The sequence below is a fragment of the Diabrotica undecimpunctata genome, chromosome 3 (assembly GCF_040954645.1).
Source record: "Diabrotica undecimpunctata isolate CICGRU chromosome 3, icDiaUnde3, whole genome shotgun sequence".
Lineage (NCBI taxonomy): Eukaryota > Metazoa > Arthropoda > Insecta > Coleoptera > Chrysomelidae > Diabrotica > Diabrotica undecimpunctata.
In genome coordinates, this window is record NC_092805.1 from 166,668,160 (window position 1) to 166,682,921 (window position 14,762).

Here is a 14,762-nt window from a genome sequence, read left to right on the forward strand (position 1 = left end):
CGTAGACTCAGAATGATTCTATAAGCATCATACTAAAAATCTGTAACATTGCTAAGTATTTCTTTAACAAAACTAGTAAATTTTATCCTTATATGTTGCTTTATATTGTATTTATGAAATAAACTTCTCATTGACCTGATTTGAAACTAGGTGACTTTCCATGCATTAATTTTAAAGTATAGTTTATACTAATATTTTAATGCCTCGTTGATAATAATATAGTAAAAAAGATTAGATAAAGTATTTTTTTTTACTTTTATAGAGAAGAACATCCATCACAATATGTCCAGTTTTTCTGAACCTGCTGGTTTGAATTATTTGAAAACGCAAGCTATCGAATTCGTCAATTACAACAAGAGACAGATGTCCCGTATATATCCAAGCGGTGCTAGGGCCAATTCTTCAAACTATATGCCACAAGTAAGTTATTTATGTGTTATTTATATGCATCTTTAGGTTTTATTTTTTATTGCGTTGTACTTATAATATAACTCTACAATTAGGTTCATCTTAACTGTATTTAACAATCAATGTTAATAATGTCTTGTAAATTATAAATGTTTAAAATTAGATCCACAATAAGGTAGGAAAAGTTTATCTTCAAAGACGAAGTAAGGACACATAGGAAAGATAGAGGTGAGGTGAAGTGAAGGGATCTAGAAGACGAAGAATTATGTAAAGTTATGGAGGACTTATAGAGAGATCTGGTAGAACTGAAAGCTGATACAAAGATATAGAATAAAAATTATGGGAAAGACATATCTAAAGAAATATATTTAGTAGAATTAAAAGCTGAAATTGGCAGGATGTCTTAATAACACTATATATGGCGAAACATACACATTAACATTGAGATGAAGTCAAGAATTTATAAAGCCAGTGTAAGATCAATAATGACATATGCCTCAGAAATAAGACCCGACACAGCCACAACGCAAAGGCTACTGGAAACGGAAGAGATGAGAGTACGGAGAAGAATTACAGGAAATACGCTGAGAGATCGAAAGAGAAGTGAAGACATTAGAAGAAAATGTAACGTACAGTGTATAAATGAATGGACACAAAATAGAAAAAAAGAATGGAATAACCACATAAGCAGAATGGAGCAGAGCCGTGTCGTCAAAATAGCAAGAGATAAGTCACCAATCGGCAGAAGTATCGGACGACCGCCCAAAAGATGGAGTAACAACCTTCCATAAAGGTATTAATCCGCCAATGAACAAGCAAAATTGCTTATAAAGAGGAAGAAGAAGAAAAGAAAATAAAAAATAATATATTTAATAAAAGAGAGCTGGAAATGGATAAAATACTTGGGAAAAATTATGGGAATATATATCTCGAGGACTTATAGAAAGAGCGTTTGTCAAAAATAATTTTGATGGGGTCAGATAGGGAAATATAGACGAACTAGGGAATGACAGAAATATAGAGAGGTCTAGAATAATTATCGAGTAATGGGCAGATAGAGAGATCTAATAAAATGGAAAGCTAAGAGGAAGATTTAGAGGAGAAATTATGGAGATATATAGATCTAGAAAAACAATTATAAAAGAAAAAGAGAGATCCAGTAGAATCAGGAAGTAATATATGGAAGGATATATGCGGAATTACAAAGTGAGAGGAAGAATATTACATTTTAGAAAAGGAAGGCGGAAATGGATAAAATATTTAAAACAATTGAGGAGAGAGATATTTCGATGACTTTTACAGAGAGCGAGAGGGAGAGAGAGAGAGAGAGAGAGAAAGGTAAGAAATGGAGATTGGGCAATCGCGAGATGTATTTGAGCAATTGTGGAAAGACAAAGGCAGAGATAGAGACGAAATATGGAAAAGGAGAATTATAAGGGATGGTGGTATCTAGAAAAGGATATCTATACGAAGAGAGAGTGATCCGGAAAAAGAATTATAGAGAGATCTAAAAGAATTATGGAGAGATCTAAAAGAATTATAGAGTGAGTGTTCGTGAACAATAATTATAACAAATGGATTGTGGAATTCATGAAATTATAGAAGGATTATTGAGTAATGGACAGATAGAGAGATCTAATAAAATGGAAAGCTAAGACGAAGATTTAGAAAAGAAATTATGGACATGGAGAATTATGAAGATCTAGAAAAATAATTGTGAAGGGAAAAAGAGAGGTCCAGAAGAATCAGGAAGTAATATATGGAAGGAAAAGTTCTGAAGTGAGGGACAGTGACCTAGACGAATTATGAAAAGAGATAGATCTCTAGAAAAATATGTATGGGAATATATGCAGATCTAGAAGGAAAATCAAGGGGGAAAGGGGAGCGAGAAATAGATACCTATAATGCATAGGACAAAGAAATTCGAAGAACAAGGGAGATCTAGTTTTTTACAGTACTCGTTCTTGAAGACATAAGGATTTTCATTTTGCTCCTTGTATTGAACTTTACTCCAAAAACCAAATAAATCTAGTTTAGAAATATAGAGAGTTCTTTGGTGAGAGGGAAATTTACAACAATTATAGCGGTACGAGGTATATAAACATTATGGGAGTAATAGAGATCTAGCAAAATAATTATGGAGATAGATACAGAGATGTAGAAGAAAACTTCTGAAAACATGGTCTAAAATCATTATGAAAAGAGATGGATTTTAAGAGAATAGGTAGGAGAACAGAGATATAGAAAAAGAATATCAGGGGCAAAAGGGAGAAGGAAGAAGGGAAAGAACTATGAAAAGAGATGGATTTTAAACGATAATAAGGAAAACAGAGATATAGAAAAAGAATCAGGGGTAAAAGGGAGAGAGAATAAGGGAGAAACAGATATTTAGGGTCAAAGAGATTGGGCTGCAAAGAGAGATCTAGTTTTTACAGTACATATTCTTAAAGACATTATAAAGATTTATTTTTGGCTGCTTGTAACACCTTAATATAAGCTTATTTTTACATTTATACGTGTTTAAGGTATTTTGGAATGCTGGGTGCCAAATGGTATCTCTCAATTTTCAAACTTCCGATCTGCCGATGCAGTTGAACCAAGGAAAATTCGAATATAACGGAAATTGCGGATACCTCCTCAAACCAGATTTCATGAGACGCCACGACAGAACATTCGATCCGTTTGCAGAATGTCCCGTGGACGGTGTCATCGCTGCTCAGTGTTCGGTCCAAGTTATTGCTGGTCAATTCTTGTCTGATAAAAAGGTAAGTGTTGTTTTTATATAGTACCTAGCGTTCTAAGTTCTAAACTAGCTATTATTATTACTTGTTGGTGTAGGGTATTATAAACCTTTCAAAATAATTTCCTTGAAGATATGATGTTGGCAGTACTGGATGATTTGTTTATTTATCTTTTTCTTAACGTGTCCCTTCCTTTAAGAACATTAGCGATCATCAAGGCCCATTTTGCTCTGTCTGCAGCAGTTCTGAAGAGTTCTATTGTTGTTTTTTCACTCCACTGCTTTAAATTTTTCAACCAAGATATGAATCGTCTCCCCGGTCCTCTTTTTCCTTCCAATCCTTTGGATTTTCTTCTTTGTTGTACCAATCGCATTAACTCATATTGTTCATTTCTTAGTATGTAACCAAGTATCTCGTTTTTCTTTCCTTTTATAGTGTATTTTTTTTTCTTTATCATCTTTCTTAAGATTTACATGTTTTGTCCATGATATTTTCTACATTCTTCGAAAACGCTACATCTCAAAGCTAGCAAGTCTTTGTTCAGTTGCAATTAATTGTTGCTGTCTATAATAATTGTTTCGTTAATTAATATAACTTCAATTACACATCCGTGTCGTATTCCTCGTCTTATAGGTATCTCTTTAGATTTTTGTTGGTCTACTCGTATTATGGCTTTCTGATATCAGTATAAATCGGTAATGAGTAAAATTCTCACATCCTGATGTTATATTTTGTCGAAGGCTTTCTCAAAGTCAACTAGAAATATGAGTACGTCACAGTTGATATCTCGACACCGTTCTATGAGTGTGTGTAAGTAAATGATATGTCTCTAGTGCCAAAGTATGATAGGTTATGGAGATTTAGGTACAATTATAGATGGAGATAAATATCTAACAGGATTACCAGGAAAAATCGAGACAATGCATTATGAATAGAAAAAAATAGAAAAATTAGGAGGCGACAGAAAGTTATGGAGTGAAATAGAGGTCTAGATAAAAAATATGAAGAAAAATAGAGAAATCTACTTGATTGGGAAGTGAGTAATTATTGAATGAGTTAGATATTTTGTCTAGGAAGTTAAAATTACAGTCTAGGAAGAGAGTTATCGAAAACAATAGGAGAATTAAATAAGTGCCAAATATAGAGAGATAGAAGTATAAATATGGAGGAATATACAAATGTATCTCTAGAAATATCTAGAGTAATAGATGAATAATGATTATATAACGGATTGACATTTTGAAAAATTGTGGAACAAGATAGAAGTATAGTTATAGAATGATATGGACATATGGCAGTGTTATGGAGATGATGTCTAGAAAAAGAATTATGGAGAGAAGAGCAGATTTAAAATACTTAAGGAAAGACAAGACTATGAGTTGTAGAAAAAATATTTTGAGGTATTTCCTTTTTACGAATTTATCAAGGATCGATAGGGAAAAAATATGGAGACGAAAATAGATATCTAGAGGTAATAAGTAGCTACATAAATTTAAAGGATTCTTTCTAGAAATACTAGTGACTAATTGAATGATATAGAAATCAAGATTTGTAGGAAAAAGTAAAGAATGACATATTTATTTAAAAAGATAATATGAACCAAAATCAAAATTTAGGAGAAGAAATCTAGAAAAATAAGTTTGAGGATAGATGAAGATCTAGAAAAAGAATTATAAATAGAAGCAGCGTAAAAAGGTGTGTTGGAAATATAAACTAAGAAATGTGTCATATATTTCTACGAATGAATTCCAGGCTATTATTATTGTTTGTGAAATTCTTCTTCTTGATGTGCCTATCCGTTACGAATGTTGGCGATCATCATGTCAATCTTTATCTTATCTACAACAGCGCGGAAAAGCTGCACAGATGTTGTATTCAACCAGATTCTGAGGTTCTTTAACCAAGATGTTGATCTTTTTCCTGGACCTCGTTTTCCAAATATTTTTCCTTGCAGGAAGGCTTGAAGGAGAGCATATCTGGATTCATTTCGAATATGTCCGAAGAACTGTAACTTTTGAGATTTTATGGTGGTCAGTACCTCTCGGTTCTTATTCAGTTTGTGAAATAAGCGCGATATATTATACTGATTTGATTAGTTTATTGTTTTTTTCTTCATATCACGTTTTAAACTTTTATTTTACACATTTATTTTTTTCTAGGTTGGCACATATGTTGAAGTGGATATGTACGGGTTGCCGACAGATACCATCAGGAGAGAGTTTCGCACACGAATGGTACCTGCTAACGGTCTCAATCCAGTCTACAATGAGGAACCGTTCTTATTTAGGAAAGTCGTGTTGCCCGATTTGGCTGTGTTAAGATTTGGGGTTTACGATGAAAATGGAAAACTTTTGGGACAGAGAATCCTTCCATTGGACGGTCTGCAGGTAAATTTTTTAGTAAATAATCATAAATTTTTATGGGTACCTATTCGTAAATTTTTCTCGCTATATACTCTTCCAGGGAATAAAGTATTTTTTTTTGTTTACCTAAACATTTTTGGTTATCATTTTATAGACCAACTTATAGGTTAGATTATGTCTGGTAATAGATTTTTTTCATTCCGTTTTTCCGTATATTAAATATAAATAACATCCTCTTAATTTCGGCCCGAAAATCTTTGAATTCTATTTTTCACGATTTTGGGTGTTGAGTCTACGTTGCCGATAGGTTCCTGCATTAGTGCTCCTTCTATGATAGTTGCAGATCCCATTTGTAACTATAATATATCGCTTGTTAGTAGTAGAGATAGTTTAATTTGTCTTGTAACTTAGTAATACAAAAATTTCTTCCAATTTTAGAAGAATTGTTGTCTGCTTTAGCTATAAACCAAACCCTAGGAGGAAATATTTCCAGAACCCAGCCATAAAGCCCAGAAAAAAGTGATGTTCCTTAGTATTTGAATTAATAAATTATTAAAATTTTTAGGCCGGCTACCGTCACATTTCTCTGAGAACAGAAGCGAACTTCCCCATGTCTCTTCCTATGCTGTTCTGCAACATTGAGCTGAAAATTTACGTACCGGATGGTTTCGAAGATTTCATGGCAGCTTTAAGCGATCCAAGAGGTTTTATGGGAGCCCAGCAAAAGCAAAACGAACAGATGTCCTCCTTGGGCATAGAGGTATGTATATTCAATACAATTCATAGAATAGATTATCTGTAACTCTTTATTGGCCGACGTATCTTTGAATTATTTGAACATTTATCCACGTAATATTGATACCAAACATAGCTACTAAAAAATAATTTCACTCTACAAGCTAATTACTTTGAATAATCGAATAGTCGAAAAACTTCTTTTAAACACACGAACCGAACTTAGCTGTTTTATTTTTCATCATTTATGTGGGGCGTTTTAAAAAGTTTACTCAGTTCTAGTTGATTAGCTTAACACCATTATTAATTACGGCATGGTATTTATCTTCCTACGTACTCTCATATTTCTCTTGTCTCTCGGGAATATTTCCATCGTCTTCCTTTTTTTCTCCCACGTTTCGCGCTTATATGCTTTTTGAAATAACTCATTTCTCTTCCTTTCTCTCTCTGCTTTAGCTCTGTTGTCTTTCTTCTTACTGATCCTTGTTTGAGCCTTTCTTTGATGTAATTGTATATCCTCTGAACTCACTACCTCTAAGACCGTCTGAAGTCCGCCCACCAGCTTTATTTCGAGTAGGATTCTTTGGACTACTGCATCCAATATCTACCCAATATTGGATAATCTATCGCATTCCAGTAGAACGTTAAGTTCCATTTGACTACATTTCCGAACCTGTGAAAGAAGGTCTTGAAGTATCCGTGTTCAGTGAGCACCTGCGTGAGACAAACATTCAGATGCTTACAGTCCATCCATCTTTTCAGCTTCGGAGTCAGTGACTTCGTCGACTAACCTAAGGTCTCACTGGGAGAACGCGACTGTATGGAAGCAGTCGGTCAATCTTGTAAATGACCTAAACTAAGCTAACATAACCTCAATACAGTAATTATTGCATATCGATTTGATATTCGTCATAAATAAGCAATTTTAGTTTTCTGATGTGAAATAGTGAGATGAAGTAGTGCTGACCAAGAACAGGTACAGAAGTATGAAGACATGGTAGACACTAGTTAGAGTCTAAGACAATAGCTCCCACTAAGGAGAAGACAATAAAAGGAAACATTGAAGACATGTGGGGAAAATTAAAAATACTGTCTTGGAGGCAGCAGACCAAAGTATACAGAAAGAAAACCATGGATGACAAACGAAATATTACAAATTATGGAGAGGAGACGGATGGTAAAAAACAAAAACCTAACAAGGGAAATTGAGAAAAAAATAAATGTAGCTAAGGAAGAGTGGATGAAAGAAAAATGTAAATAGGTAGAAGATTTGCAAATAAAGCATAAAGATAGGGAACTACACAGAAAGGTTAAAGAAGTAGCTGGAATATGGAAACCCAAACACTTGTCGATTGTAACAAACAAGAAAAACCATATGGCTGTGAGACCTGGAGATTATGTGGATGTACTACATTGAACAATTTATTCAACAATTAAAAGCTAATTTATTGAATAAATTTGTTGGAAGTGCATTCGTATGATCTTTTTAGTTCTTTACACTTTAATATAAACCTTAATGTTTTTTACTTAAGTTTTTATAATAACTTTTTAATACATGTATTTTTATCACATGTTCTTTTGCTGTGCTAATTTTGTTAAATTGCAAACTATACCTAGTTTCAATTAATTATTTTATACAACGTTAACTCTGAATGTCCAGTTTCGTAAGTTTTTTCATATTTTTAACATCATTGACTGCTACATGTCTTTGTAAGGTAACACACTTTTGTTGTAACTTCTCCTTGGATGTTTTGGTTTCATATTGTTCTTTTTAGATGAACTGATGATGCTTTCTGAGCAGAAAGCGAAACGTCTTCAATAAATAGATGAAGTAGCCACCTTCTTTGTCTTTTATTTCTCCACTTTGACCGAAAAACCCACCACTCTTCGAGTGTACCTTAGTTTATATATATATATATATATATATATATATATATATATATATATATATATATATATATATATATATATATATATATATATATATATTAATATAGCTATAGTTAGAAACATAAAAATTATACAAAAATTCATACAGTCGGTTCCGAAGTCCGCCCTCACCCTCGTATATTGGTTTTATAATGGTTTAGGAACGCAATCGTTCAAAATTGCGGACGTTCGCCATTTTGGAAAATTATTTTAAATGGGATGATCATAAGGCATATAATACCTTATTTGAAAATTTTTAGCCTTAGATTTTTGTCTGATTTTATCGAGCAGTCAAAACGGCGTCAATTCATTCAATATTCAGTGGTGACTTTTTAAAAGTAACACTAGTAATATGGTAGTCTTCAGCGTTTATAAAAAGCGCTTTAAGTTGTCAATTTATTTTTCCAGTTTACCATACGAGAGGATTCATTTGTTTATTTATTAACATCTATATGGCATATGATACATTGAAAGTTTCATGTTTCTAGATTTTTGTGCGATCCTTCGCGTTATTTCTGGTAACGTACTGAGTGATACAAGCGCTTTCAAATGATATATCATATGACCTATTTTGTAATTTAAGAAAAATGTCGATGACGTCATACTTTTGACAGATGTCATTGTCACGGCAATTTTTAATGATGTCACTAAGAATGCTAAAATTATAAAAACTTTACTAATTTACTAATTACTTTAATTTTCTACCAGTCGGGAGAGGGACATTTTAAAAACAAAATAAAACTGAAAACAGGGTTATGAAAACCATTTCTCAAAGGAGGCTAAGTTGCGCCAGTGCCTTGTGGATATTAATTCACGGGGTGTCGTTTACCTACCAATAGTAATATTTGTTTTCTTCTTGACTGATTACTTGTTCGTTAAACAAACAAGTAGAATATTCTCTATATTTTTTTGATGTGTGGCAGTCGACGTGTTACAACTCTCGAGAATTGCACTATGGGATATAAAAACAGTATAATAACCAAACATTCAAGAAAATATCGTATACATTATAGATTTGTATAGATTTATCACACGAATCAATGCAAATTATCGTCTGAATAATAATTGAATTGAATTATTGCAGGTCACTTCTGATAAACCTGCCGAGAAGAAAGAAAAGAAAGAGGAAGTTAAATTGGGTAAGTTATCCTAATCGTTGGTGTCTTTACGAGGTAATCATATCTTGCAATTTCAGTATTCGAACCAATTACCATCGAGTCCATCAAACAAGACAAAGCCTTCCAAAAAACTACAAAGAAGCAACAGAAGGAGTACGATACTCTGAAGAAAAAACAAGCCAAAGAGAAACAGTCTGTGCAAAAAGCACAGTGTACTGCCATCGATAAACTAATTAAAGGAAAAAAGTAAGTACTGTTTTATGTTTCAAATAAGAAATGCTTTTCAAAAGACATAAAATAGTTAAAACCAAACTACATAAATAATAGGTTTTCTTTACTTTTGGACCTTCTTGGCGGGATATTTTTCCATTTCCCCCAGGTAGCCCCCACTAGGTCATGATGTTAGATTTGTATAGCCAAGCATTCATGAATTGGTCAGATTTCGCAATTTATTAAAAATATTTATGTATATTAATAAAATAATGAATTGTTTTTGTTAGTTTTTAACCAATATTTCTACTTTTTAGCAAAAACGATTTAGTCAATGACCCCACAGTTCGTAAGTTAGTGACGGAGCAAACTTTGGAATGGAGCGCCCTAATGGAGCGCCATCGAAAACAGGAATGGGAATTTTTGAGGACGCAGTTGAACGATCAGAGAGACTTGCTAAGAAAGCATATGGAACTTTTGCAGGGGATGCAAATGAAACAGTTGGAGGGCAAACACGAAAGAGAATTAAAAGAACTGAGCAGTACGCAGGCGAAGATATCGGTCGAGACTGCGAAGGAGGTAAATTATTTTGATACATTTAGAATTTCTATAAATGCCGGAGGCACATTTTGACACGTAGATGATCTTAAATCATTTTTAACTCCCCTGTGGTTTTTGGGTAAATTAATTATCGTATCGTTTGGGCGGTACTAGCTCGAGGCGCCGCACTGCTTCATATTAACCTTTATGTCTATACCCAGGTACCTGGGTATCCTTGGTAATTGTTTTATCTGAATCATTGACGATAGTATAAATATTTTTATTCGAGCTTCTAGTTATTCCTAAAATTATTTAGAACGAAGAGATTTATAATAAAAACCAAAGAAAAAAAATGCATATAATATATTAAAATTACCTGTCAAAGTTTTTACACTATTACGTCCACACCCGTGGCACCCGGGTAACACTAATGTTTAGTAAATTATGAACCTCTGTCTAGTTTTTTTTATAATAAAAGTGATATGGAAACTTAAATAAAAGTGACATGTCCACACTTACTTATATTTACTGAGTGTTCGTTACATAGTGGACGATTACAAACATTACATGATTTTCGTGTCTTTCTTAGCCGCTTTTTCGCTAAAGACATACAAATGTAGCAGTTTCCAACAATTTTGAGGCGTCCAGTGGAATCTCGAAGTGGTAATGACTCTGCAGTATTACTTGAATCTGTAGGTAGAGGTTTTCCTTGATGAAAAATTTCGGTATACATTTGGTACTTTAGATCTAGCAGAAATTGCAGGCATCACTAGTTGTTTCCCTAAGTCTTGTAGAAAAATTCTACGCTTACTGGTTTCAGTAGAACTCTGTGGATTATTCTCTGTATAAATTATATAGGTTGCTAGGCAAGCTACGTCTAGGATATTGTAAAAGAAGGCTACTGGCCAACGCAAAGTTCTGCGTTTAGTGGAATAATGAGAAACCATTTTGTCCATGTTGTCTACGCCTCCTTTAGTTGTATTATAGAACTGAATTATTTCAGGTTTATTTTTTGGGCCACTTACATTATCGTTGTCATGCATTGTTGACAGCAAGATAACGCTTTTTTTCTTTTTTGGTACATATGAACAAATAGTAACACGATCTGCACTGAATCCGTGTAATGACGATTCAGGCTCACGCTCTGGCGAAGGCAGCATTTCTTGTGGAATATATGGTTTGTTTCTTTTTAAAATACCAACTAATGATAAATTCCAAGACAACAGGAAACGGGCTAGTGGAAGAGTTGTGAAAAAATTATCCATTGTTATGTTTCGCCCAGAATTTTTGTATCGGTAACACAAATCTTTTGCTATGCGTTCACCTTGATTAGTTTCACGTCCAGTCGAATTTTTTCCAGTATAAATTTGTCCAGTAAGTGGATACGAATTATTGGCGTCACAAACCCACCAAACCTTGATGCCATACTTGGCAGGTTTTGCTGGCATATATTGCGTGAAATGTGTCCTACCTCTAAAAGGAAATAACTGTTCATCCACAGTAAGAGAATCCGACGGTACATAGTTACGACGTAAATTATCATTGAGAAGATGGAATATATCTGTAATAGCTGCAGCTTTATCATTTTGCAAACGTTCTGCACGTGTTTTGTCATTGTCAAACCGTAAGAATCTGCTGATGCTCCAAAAGCGATTTATGCCCATACTTGCTCGGTACAAAGGATGAAAGTCTGTTTTCCATAAATCTTTCGAGTGCTCTGAATTTAAATGCCGTACTCCTGCTGTAATAAGAATACCTAAGTATGCATCAAATTCTTCTGTTGTGAGTGACTTCCAAACATTTCGAGGTTTATCGGGGTTTTCAACATTATAATTTTCACAAACGCTATTAGCTTTTCGATTGGTTTCGCGTATAATTATGTCACACATTACGTCACTGAAAACACATTTGAATGTATCTCTAATCGAAAGAGTTTTAGTAGAACGTACTGGGCCCGTTTTTTCACGCAAAAGGTTACGTTTCAGTGTTCGACTTGCAGTAAACGGTTTTCGTTGCCAAATCGTTTTATCTTTTGCAACCAGAACATCACTTTGAGAAGAACTTTCTTGAAAATCGTCAAAATATTCATCACTACTATCGTCGCCGTCGGTATCGATTTCAATCTTATTATTGATATCAGTAAAAACGTCCTCTACGTCAGAAGCTTCATCTCCATCCGGTTTGCTTTGCGAAACATAGTCCTCATCTGATTCCTGGTTTTCGATATTTTTGTCTACTTCCTCATCTATATCGTCTATAAATTGTTGCAAGTACTTCTGTTGCTTTTCATACGTCATTCTAAAATTGAATGATCTATGTATAAAACATTGTAAAAATAAACAGTTATAACTTACCTTCTAAATTCGCTAGCACTCACTTCTCTTCTTGCCATTATTACAAGTAATTACAACATAAAACACGCATATAGTCACAAAAATATTAACAACTTGTAAGCACAGTTAAATAAGCACTGATAGCAAACAAAGAAAAATCCCAATTGTCTGTTATTTTCGGAATGTACAAGCGAAGTTTACCGAAACAATGCCGGGTACCTGGGTAGCACGGGTATAGACTCCCGTATCAGGTACTTGGGTATTGACATAACGGTTAAATATGGTAACTGTTTGTAAAATCAACGAACCCGACTTTATATAGTATTAAGTATTTACTTAACACATATAGGAAAACAATCAAACGATCAATATTTATTATTTTTTAGGTTACTAACGACAAGAATCTGAAGACGAAGAAAGATAAGGAAAGAAGATTGAAGGAAAAGCAACAGAATAACAATAAACGTTTCTTAGAAGAAAGAAAAACGGCTCAAATGAAACAGAACAGAGAAAAAGAAAAGCTGCAAATGACCCATGCCAAACAGTTGGAGATGTTGTCGCACGATATTCAGAAGATGATCGATATGTATAAAAACGAGGAGGCAGAATATGATATGTCTAGCAAAACAGAATTTTTCGCTTAAAAATTTTAGAGTTCTTATTGTTCGTTACTTGTAGCTTATGAATATTTAATTAAATTGTATAGATTTCGAGGTCAAGTAAATTATATGAATTATTTAACGTTGATATGCGTTTTTTATTTAATCCACCATTTTGCTTTAAAAACAATCTTTTTTTTTGGTATTATTACGAAGTCATTCCTTATTTCATGAATTGAAAAAACAAATCAGGAGAGCAGAAAAGCAAAGGTCGACTAAATTGGACATAAAAATATTTCAAAATTTAAGATTATTCAAAAATCTGACCAAGTTTAGTATTTCTTATTAGCAAAACAAATAAGGTACAAAAGACTTACTTTGACAATATTTTGCATCAGGAAAGCAAAAGGACGAGTTAAGACTTAAAGTTTCCTAAAATTTTACAATTTTAAATAATCCGTATCAGGAGAGCAGAAATGCAAACAGATTAGTCCGAAAATCCGAAAATTTGACAGTCTTTTTTAATATTTTAACCTTGTTCTGGGTCTTCCTCTTCTTCTCTGACCAATGGGTCTATCAAGAAGCGTTTTTCTAGCTGGGTCATTTTGTTCCATCCTTTTGAGAGAGGGTCTCCCTGGCGCAGCCCATTATTTGTTTTAAAAGGTTCAGACAGTTCCCCCTGAATTCGTACTCTACACTCAACTTTTTCAAGAGTTAGTTTTGTTGAATTTACTAACTGATTTGGTATTCCTAGCTCTTTCATTGCTTTGAACATTTCTCTTGAGTATCAATATCATATTCCAGTGTTTTTTCCAAAATTTGTTTCAGGGTTGCAATCTGATGAATTGTAGATTTACCACCTCTGAAACCAGCCTGGTATTTTCTTACTATCTGTTCTGCATATGGTGCCATACGGTGACATAGTAACTGTGGAAAATATTTTATATGCTGCATTTAGAAGCGTAATTCCTCTGTGATTGGAGCATTCAAAAATATAATTTTTTTTGTGTATGGTGCAAAGTATTCCAATATTCAATCATTGAGGAGGGATTTCTGTGCCCATATCTCTTTTCTAAGCTGCTGTAATGCCATAATGGTATCATGGCCACCTTCTTTATATAGTTCAGCTGGGAAATTACAGTATTGTGCGAATTAATGTGAAAAAACAGAATTTATTTGTAAATATGATTTATTTAGGCCAAAGGTAAATTTAGGTACACTTACATGAGATTTTTTCATTAATTAGTATTTAATATGTCCCCCTTGTACTTTTATGACTTTCTGGAGACTTCTAGGCATGGAATCCACAAGTTTTTTGCAACTACATATTTGTGATTGCTTCATCTCTAAACCACACCATTTTTTTTTGTCGTACAGTCAAATTTTTGCAGTTTAGCTTTACATATTGCACACAAATTTTCAATAGGATTAAGGTCAGGTGAATTCCCAGGCCCAGAAGAGAAGAGAAGAGTTATTATCCTTGAAGTATTTCATCATAACCTTCGATACATGGCACGGAGCTGAATCTTGTTGAAAAATTGCAGTCCCTTCGGCCTGTATTTTGTCAAGCTCTATAGCTAAACATGGTTTTGTACTTTTCACTGTTCATCATACCCTCAATAGGAATAAGAGTGCCAGCTCCTGAGTATGAAGCCCCAGGAGGGCTTTTGGAGGGATGTTAAATGTTTGAAGGGAGAAACATTTTTTTGGAGGGATGTTAAACTGTTTGGTTAATATGGCTAGCTGAAAGTGACTCATTGGCTGCCTTTCGTACGAATTTTGATCG

The 14,762-nt window shown here is 33.7% G+C and overlaps 2 protein-coding genes across 5 annotated transcripts in view; one reads left to right on the forward strand and one right to left on the reverse strand.

Annotated features, from left to right (window-relative positions):
* norpA (no receptor potential A) overlaps window positions 1-13,124 on the forward strand; it is a 133,434-nt gene extending 120,310 nt beyond the window's left edge. For all 4 annotated transcript variants that reach the window (XM_072527477.1, XM_072527476.1, XM_072527475.1 and 1 more), the window contains 8 exons: window positions 263-420; window positions 2,934-3,173; window positions 5,309-5,536; window positions 6,078-6,272; window positions 9,261-9,315; window positions 9,372-9,540; window positions 9,822-10,083; window positions 12,764-13,124. In XM_072527477.1, the coding sequence (XP_072383578.1) occupies window positions 263-420; window positions 2,934-3,173; window positions 5,309-5,536; window positions 6,078-6,272; window positions 9,261-9,315; window positions 9,372-9,540; window positions 9,822-10,083; window positions 12,764-13,021 (1,565 nt within the window). In that variant the 3' untranslated portion in view covers window positions 13,022-13,124. The remainder of the gene's footprint in view (window positions 1-262; window positions 421-2,933; window positions 3,174-5,308; window positions 5,537-6,077; window positions 6,273-9,260; window positions 9,316-9,371; window positions 9,541-9,821; window positions 10,084-12,763) is intronic.
* Window positions 1-14,762, reverse strand: part of LOC140437766 (phosphatidylinositol-binding clathrin assembly protein LAP-like) — a 57,541-nt gene that overhangs the window by 7,453 nt on the left and 35,326 nt on the right. The gene's annotated exons all lie outside the window — the stretch shown is intronic.